The sequence below is a fragment of the Homarus americanus genome, unplaced genomic scaffold, assembly GCF_018991925.1.
Source record: "Homarus americanus isolate GMGI-L3 unplaced genomic scaffold, GMGI_Hamer_2.0 scaffold39675, whole genome shotgun sequence".
NCBI lineage: Eukaryota > Metazoa > Arthropoda > Malacostraca > Decapoda > Nephropidae > Homarus > Homarus americanus.
In genome coordinates, this window is record NW_024736071.1 from 16,609,605 (window position 1) to 16,618,947 (window position 9,343).

Sequence of the window (9,343 nt, forward strand, 5' to 3'; positions counted from 1 at the left end):
TAGAATGACATCACTTGCAATACTACACAAAGATAAGACTGAGATTAATGAATGGCAAGTTTTCCCTGGCCTATGTTGCCACACCAATTTTTTAATTATGAATTAATTTCATTGGGAATATTTGTTCCGAGTCACAAATGTGTTCAATCCTTTGTGCCCGCTGAGAGACTGAAACACCACCTCCCTTCCTCTAGGATAAGGACCACTGATTTATTTAAATGATTATTATTATACGTACATGCTATAATCTATTAATGTTTTTGTTTTAGTGTTCTGATTTCTATATGTTTGTTCCTTGAATAGACAGGTACTGTATGCATATTTTAAGGTATAATTGTCTGTGGAATTAGATGTGCATTACATTGTCTAATCAAATACAACCATAAACATTTTCAAAGACTTTGGTTTTCAATCCTTTCAATACTGTACAGTACGTATGCGTCTATGTAATTATTTCTAAATACTGTACTGTAATCTTAACATGTCGGTAAAATTTTGAATAACTTTTCAATGTTTAAAAATTTGATAATTGCATAATTACTACATGTAATAACTGAAAATTTTAATTATTACTGCAATGCTAATTATTTGCCACCTATGGATTTTCAATGACACTTTTTGGTGCTTTTGTGTTATTCTGGATGTACTTTAATCGTTAAACACAAAGTACAGTATACTTTTTCTATCCCCCTTCGACAGGAATGGGAGAATATAATGATAAATTTAAACAAAGATAGAATGAAATCAATTATTCTTTATTTCACTACAACTTACATCCACTAACATAGTTTATATAAATGAGGTGTATAGAGTAGCCAGGGTGTGTGTGTATGTCTATCTCATCAACTCGACTCAATTTTTATGGCTGCACTGCATGTTTTTTGCCCCTTTTTTATTATGAGGATTGTACCACTCTGGAGGTGTATCCACCTTACCTGATATCATTATCTATTGAGAAAAATACTGGGGATATGGAGAAATATAGAAAAGGGAAAATCAAACAATCCTGTGATACTCCCTTGTTAGTCTAAACACCTCATATATCAAACACAATATAGCTTTGTTTCCTGCAAATCCTTAGTTTAATTAATTATCTGAATACAGTGATCCCTCGGTTAACGAGCGCCTTGGTTAACGAATTACCTTCCATAAGATTCTTAACTTCGGTTGACGAGCAATCCCTCGATTAACAAATTCCTTACGAGAGCCCCTCAACATGTTTTCGCTTGCACAATAGCTGTCGTATTAGTCCGCCAATACGGTAATCGGTTCTAGGGCTTAAATTCCTTACTATTTTAGTAAATATCAAGAATTTTGTACTATTCAATAATTTTAAAAATCTTACATTAATTTTTTTAGTCATTTTAACAATTATTTAACATAATTTAAGTTCAGTCAGCCCTTAACATACGCGGGTTTAACTTACATGGAATTGCAAATACGCGGATTGCCGCTGGAGGAATATACATTCAAAGGAATATACATTATTCAAATTGCACGCACGCACGCACACGCACACGCACACAGAGCCCTCGCCACCCCGCGTTCCTGCGCTCCCTCAGTCAGTCAGTCTCGCTGTAACCATGCTTGTGTTGACATCAGCATTGTAGTTGCAAAAATATTACATTTCCGTGAATGTATTCTATCAAGCACAGTATGAATTGAATATCACTAATACAGTATAACAGTATTTTAACCGAAAACTATTAAAAAAACGAGTAACATATCTTGAACATCGGAAGGTTAGGTAAAGTCTTTTTTCATGTAGTTTATCCTAATTTACATTGAAATACATTGCGTTTCAGCAAAACTACTTTCATTTCTGAGAATATAGAAATGTAATATTTTTGCTGAAATGCCGTACGTATTACAGTGGAAAGTGGGATAAAATCATGACGAAAACAATGACTTTCGCTTTCTTTCGTTGTTCAAAAGATTTTACCGTAATCGCTTTTCGAATGGTTTTCAGTTAAAAAACTGTTGTATTACAATATTCTATCCTAATTCACTTGTGAAACAACAGTTTTTTTAACTGAAAACCATTCGAAAAGCGATTACGGTAAAATCTTTTGAACAACGAAAGAAAGCGAAAGTCATTGTTTTCGTCATGATTTTATCCTACTTTCCACTGTAATACGTACGGCATTTCAGCAAAAATATTACATTTCCATATTTATTTCTGAGAATATATTCATTCAGTCACAGTTAAGGTAAAATATACTTGTGATGTAATATTTTAATGAAAATACCTGGTATTTAGAAATACGGTATCGTAGTTTTCTTTTGTTTCAAACTTAATTAACAAAGATTGATGTTTCAAATGTAGTGAACAAAAATTTATGTATCTATAAATAAACTTTAAAAAATGAATACTTTGTTTTACATTGTCCTGTACTTTGGGCTTGCTATGATGACGCAAGAGATCTGCCCTGGCAACTGTACCGACACTCCCAGCTGGTGGTGCGTTGTTTCCTTTGTTTACTGGTAGTTACTGGTAAATATTTTTCAACCTAACAAAACTATTACCGGTACCCGTTTAGAGGTCGACCCCCAATTTTTGGCCAAAAAATTGGGTCATAAAAACTCGAACTACTTGCAGGTATATATGGTAAATAAGGACATGGGGAGCCAGGGGTGTTTTTAGAGGGGGGGGCGGCAGCAAAAAATACGCGGATTCTTAACATTCACGGGTATCTCTGTTACCTAACCCCGGCGTATGTTAAGGGCCGACTGTACAGGGAAACTAGTTTTTAGCGCGCCAAACAGCCTGTCAACACACCATACAGGCGTCAGTCTCTGTCTTTTCAGTGGAGGTAACATCTTGCTTTAGACTCTCTTCAACATAAACGCATTTTTCGGTGTTTCCAGTCACATTATTGGTCTTTCTGAAGTTTATTTTACATATTGACAATATATAATGCAGTGCAGTGTTGATTTAAAGAAAATAATCTTGAATTACACCAAATGAACTAAAATTTTATGGGCGAAATGGCGGCATAGTGACTTCTCTTCCACCCCAATGCCTTCTCTTCTCCCTTCTCCTCCACCCTCACTTCCTTTTCTTCTCCTCCTCCACCTCCCACTTCAAATTCACATCATCATCATCATCCAGGAACCTTCTACATACACACCTCAAAGTAAGTGTACTTTACTACCATTTTTGTTGACTTTAGGCAATTTTCGGTGAGCTGGAACCAATTACCCAAAAACCCATTGAAACTGGTTTTGGGTAACGAATTTTTCGGTTAACGAGCAACCTTCTGGAACGAATTGTGCTCGTTAACCGAGGGACCACTGTACTGTACTGTCAAAACCTTTATATTACATTGCATGTATATCTATGCAATGTTCTTTGGTAATTCAGCTGTCACTTAATTCCTCTTCATCACTGAAGTAAGTTGACTGCTTTATCTTTGTCTTGTGGACCTGTGACTCGCCCTTAAAATACTCCCCAGTAGCCACTCTGCTCTGGAATGCCTCTGCCTCCCGTAGTTCTTGCTAGAAGGGAAGTTTAGGAAGAAATTGGTGAACTTCGGTGGTTCTGAATTATCAATAGGCCAACACCAGTCTGGTCTCAAGCTTGCCAGACTAGTGAGGTTCAACCTGTATTATTTAAAGTAAGTTTCATGATCTCATAACAATCTTTTCCAAGAAACTAAATCATTATATGCTCTCAAAAACTGTTTTTCCTCAGGAAAATACATAAGCTAAAACAATGCCCAAACATGATGAGGGATAAAGTTTGGTAAAAAAAAGGGTGATGTCTTTTTAAAGTTGAACGTCCCTATTCCTGTTGTCTCCATTAACCCTCAAGTTTGTATTTCAAGGATTAGTAGTTCATAGGGATTGGATTTTCAAGAACAAAATGGTCAAAACCCTCGCCAATGGCAAACCTAGGTTGAATTTTGAAAAGATATTGAAGCCTAATATTCAGACATTTTGGTTCAGTATCATGGCCTCTGATTACTGCAACACTTTTCAGTCTTCATGCATGAAAACTGGCTGTGAGGGTCATTGGGTACCTACTTATTTGATTTTGAACACCAATCCTAAAATAAGAATTCTTTAACGTGTCAATTTGTCTGTCCAACACAATGTGGATGGTGAGTGAAGGTTATGTTAGGTCTTAGGTAAGATGAAGTGAATTACTGAGTATTCCCAGAGGATGGCAGGTACACACTTTTGCCAGTTCCTATTATCTAATTATGTCCCCTGATATGGTTAGTATTACAATTGCTTTGGAAATGTATATTAGGCAATAGCATTGACTGAATAGAACAAGGATGAATAACTGCTTCTTTAAGTTGGAAGCAGTGCAGTAAGATAATTATACAGTAGAGTACCTGTTAAACCCGAGGACCTTGTTAACACAGAAGGAAGACCAACAACCTAACCAGCAAGATTCTAATCAGGTTGTGATAAAACTTCTTGTGACCCAGAAATCAGATTGGGTTTTACTTCTGCACATACTAATACAAAATAATAGCAAACTTTTATAGAAAATAATTTAACTAATACTATAGAAAAACATACTTGGTATCTAATGGCTCCACTCAGAGATTCATCTTCAAAATTTCTGTCATCTTCCTCCTCTTCCTCGTCTTCAACATCACCAATGTCTAATCTCTGGGACTTATTTCCCTCCTGCCCAAATTCTTCCCTTCGCTTTTTGGATTTTTTCTTTGTTGGTTCTCTTTCCCCGAGGAGGTTCTTAGGGCAGGTGTAGCTCAAGTGTCCAGCCTCCCCACATTCATAACACCTGCAAACCAAACCATACACTAATTTTACCCATAATGTAAAGGCCTTTGGAAAATAAAGAACAGAGACATTTAATATATGCTGTGGTTGACAGTGAACCTGTGAGCAGTCATCACACACAGCCCAACAGTACTACTAGAGGATACAATCCATCATTCCATAGCAGGAATTAAACTCAAGGCTGTAAACTATTGCCATGTGACAAGGACATTAGGGAGAAAAATAATTGACTAAAATAAGGTTATAAAAGTGATACAACATACAAAAATGAATTCTTTGAGAATAAATCTTTTAACCTTAGCAAATAACTCTTAATAACTGAGAAAATGGTATTCATCACACTACTCGCAACACGAGTGACACATTAAGGCACAAGACCCCCTACCTCCAGCATCTACATGTACAGACCCCAGATAATGATTTGAAGCCTATAATAAATGTTTTAAGTGAAATACGTAATATACATGAAGACTGCACGATACAGTATAGTGCAGTACAAAATGTCTTTCTTTTTAACTTCGGACTTTCATAAACGGAACCTTCGTACAGTATACGAGTATCGGGCACTGACTGCATGTACCTGAAACTCAAGATAGGTAAGGATGGTAGTAATTAGTCACTGACAATCTCCAATTTTTTTTTTTTTTTATAATTATGAGAGGGAAAAATATACAGTACTGTATAACTATAAGAATCATCTCCAGCCATATAGTATGTTAATGATGAACTGGCGTGGTGTGTGATTAACATGGGAGTCACCAAGTGGAGGACAATAATTGGTTAGATTAGGTTATTTTATCCTCCTTTCCTTAAATTATATGTAATGACCTAAAACCAAAATACTTAGTGTGAAAATTAACCTCGACTTATCAGGATATTCTCTTCTTCTGATAAATTCTGTAGTTCGGCCATTGTCTCGGGCGATGCTGGCCTTCAGAGTGCGACCAAACATCTTGCAGCCGTCTGTACCTCGGACACAGGCTTGAGCTTCATCACGACTCAAGAACAACATGAAGGCAACACCACGACTCTTTCGATCTTGATCTCGAAGAACTGTGACTCTGCAAGATATATAATTCTATCAATTCTATACTTGAACAACAAAATTATATAATAAATGCAACAACTTATCACCGTGAGACTTATATCAAGTTCTCTAATGTAAACTCCAAATTTTGTATGACACAAAACATTCACACAAATTTGGATCAATTCAAATCCAAACTCAATACCCTTTGAAAACTTCCTTTAACAACACTCCTCAACAATGCAGACTACAATCTTATTAACTCCTAACTCCAACTTAAGTAATACAAACTGGACACTGTGAGTACAACACACCATCAGGAAGAGACTTGGACCTGGCAACTTTTACCTTACAAGACTAAAATTGTAGTTGAACAGTACAGTATATGGCTCAATAAGGGCTGTGATAGATGGCCAGATCATGCACAGCAGTTGTTAGGTATAAAATAGTCAGAAAAAATAAAAGGATTGACACTCGAATTTTGCTTTCTAACCAAACCAGGAAAGGATGACTCTTTACTCTAGTTAACTTGTCTACAGGGCAAACTACCAAGTTCATAAGGACCCAAAACTTGACTAAGGTCTAAAAAATTGGTTTTAAATTACAAAAAAATTGAATGTCCTTCACCTTCATCCCAAAATTTCAATACTGTACTAAAACAAACACTTGGTATAAAGATACATTACAGTGCAGTACAGGCTGTAAGTCTTCACTGCTATGTAAACACTTGTGTGTTCCTTGATCCTTTAAGGTTCTGAAGCTCAGTCAGAAAACCAGGCACAGCATCACTTCAGTGTCCAGTACACTCATCTACCTCTGGGAGGAGGAGGTACAGTAGCTAAAACAACTATCTGTGCATACTTTGTGGGAAACAGTACGAGACCACGGACGATAAATTTTGGTATATGAGGGCTGTCACACGTAAAATTTTGGAGCATATCAACCCCCCACATGCACAGATAGTTGTTTTAGCTACTGTACATGCATCGCCCTCTTTCACCACATGTACAAAACAGGACTACAGACCAATCCTTTCATTACTCTAATCGTGCTGGTCTACTATGGCTATATATCTGGGCCAGTTAGAATAGTGGGGACAGGAGACATCATAATACTCCAAGATACTCGATCTAGGAATTACTCCCTTACCCAAAATAGATGATCTAGGCCATTCTAGGGAGTTGCAACCAAGACTTGCCAGTTTATTCGCACCCTATGGGTTATTGTTAGGAACGACATCCACTCCATAAAATTTGCTTCAACAAGCCTGATGGCAACAGGATCACCAGAGCTGTGTTGGTGTTGAATAGCCTATTAGCTCCAGTGCTTGGCTTTGAGCCTAAATTCCATAAATCAATCAATCAACCAGAGCTGTGCCCATCCCCTGTTGTGTGAGCTGTACAGTATAATTTTATTTTCATATTACCTCACAAGTTTTCCAAACTTCTCGAATATTTTGTGTAGATCTGTGTTGGTAAGACTAAAGGGCAAATTGGATACATAAACAGTGCTACGGCTCGGGGCCAGAGTCTGTCGTCCAGCAGCGGCAGGTCGTACGCTTGCCATTGTCTGTGCTTGCTGTGGCATCTGAAAAGAAAAACTGGAGTTAACACACACATTCATCATTATCATTGCAGAGCCAAGTTCCATGTGTTTTTGTGATTACCTAATGGCAGTTATCCACTTTTACAGCCTCTCAACAGGTTCTTGTCTCTTAGATCATATCTTACAACCTCTCCTTATGTCATTCCTGGGCTACTCCTTGCTATCTTCTTCACATACTGACTCGTGCATCTCTTAACCCAGCTGGTCTCCGTTCTCTCCAAATCCCCACACCATCAGCCTCAACCAACCAGAAGCAAATAAAGGTTCATAAACGGACTATTAACCACTGGATAGATATTACCCCATAGTCCTTACCTCAGTCAAATGGAACTACGGTGCTGCAGTTGAAGAGCCGTCAATTGGTCTCATCCCAACGTTTTAAGGACATGTGTGTTCTAAATTTATTTGATGATATTACTAATGTTACAAATCAGGTGATTAAGCAGGTAACAAGGTCATTAACCACTGCAAGTCTCTTACACCCGACACAGTTACTGATCGGTGTTGTTATTGTTTTGGTCAGTCACGTTATGTTGGAATATTACACCACCACATATAAGATGTACATAATTAATATTTTGTTCAAGCAGACAACTTATATTGAATCTAATCCGATCAAATTTAATAATTCTAGAATAATTTTTGGGAAGTTGAGATATATCTTGTTCTTTTAAGTTGTCTGAGAGAAATAAGTAAATCAGTGTTACCAGGATTATCAGTTTTAGCCTTTCAAAACCATCTTGGCCTTTTCAGAAACTTTTTGGCCTTAAAACAAAATGTATTGCAACTGGGTGTGTGACTGAAGCATGGGTGATGTGACTGAGGCATGAATGGTATGACTGAGGTATGAGTTGTGTCTTGTGTGACTGAGGCATGAGTGGGTGTTGTGGGACTGAGGTATGAGTTGTGTATCCGAAGTAAGAATTATGAACTCTTGGAACACACTGCCAGAGAGTGTTGTGGCGGCATCGAGTGTGAGCTCTTTCAAGACCAGACTTGACCAACACTGGCGCAGGTACAGATACATTCAGAAGCCAGTGCATGCCCATTACTGGCCAACAGTACGTAACAGAGGCGTGACCGATCGCCCAAGTAGTTAAAAGCCGATCAATGGTGAAGTAAAAGTAATATTTGTGGTATTTAGTTTTATGTAATGATCTTCTAGAGTGAAGTGCTTCCCCATCTGGAGTACTGTCTTTTTACTTTTTACTTTTTTTTACTTTTATCCTCTTCGCCACTGATCGGCTTGTTAGCCGCTTGGGCGATCGGTCACGTCTCTGTCACGCACTGTTGGCAAGTACTGGGCATGCACCGGCTCCTGAATGTACCTGAACCCGCTCCAGTGTTGGTCAAGTCTTGTCTTGAAAGAGCTCACACTCGCTGCCGTCACAACACTCTCTGGTAGATTGTTCCAAGAGTTTACAACCCTCACTCCGAAAAAGTTTGCCCTCACGGTTTTCTGGACTTGCGGCTTCTTCAATCTTGAGCTGTGACCCCTTGTGGGGCGAGCGTCCACCAGCTCCAAGTAAGGACACTCAACTGAGTAGTGCCCCCTGAGATGCTTATACACCTCAACTAGGTCCCCCCTTGCCCGTCTGTAGTATAAGCTAGGCAAGTTCAGGCGCTCCAATCTCTCAGGGTAGCTGAGGTGCCGAAGTGCAGGCACCAGTCTGGTGGCCCTCCTTTGAACATTTTCAACCAACTGACAGTCCCTAGCATATCTCGGGGACCAGATGGGGTGACAGTACTCCAGATTGGGAAGCACTTCACTCCTGAAGATCGTCACGAGGGACGGACCGTCTAGATATCTGAACGACCTTCTTATAAGACCCAATAATTTATTTGCCTGGTTTACCTTCTTCTCACAATGGCCCGAGAACTTCAGCTCATTGTCAACATACACACCTAGGTCCTTCTCACACACAGTCTCAACTAGTGCATTTTCTTCATCCC

The 9,343-nt window shown here is 38.5% G+C and overlaps 1 protein-coding gene across 1 annotated transcript; it reads right to left on the bottom strand.

Annotated features, from left to right (window-relative positions):
- Window positions 1-3,189: 3,189 nt before the first annotated feature.
- LOC121871829 (zinc finger CCHC-type and RNA-binding motif-containing protein 1-like) lies at window positions 3,190-7,926 on the bottom strand. The gene is made up of 5 exons (XM_042374352.1): window positions 7,706-7,926; window positions 7,212-7,372; window positions 5,619-5,819; window positions 4,534-4,759; window positions 3,190-3,498 (listed from the first exon to the last, which is right to left on the bottom strand). The coding sequence occupies exons 2-5, from the start codon at window positions 7,370-7,372 to the stop codon at window positions 3,361-3,363; spliced, it is 726 nt and encodes a 241-aa protein (XP_042230286.1). The 5' UTR covers window positions 7,706-7,926; the 3' UTR covers window positions 3,190-3,360.
- Between the last annotated feature and the right edge of the window lie 1,417 nt (window positions 7,927-9,343).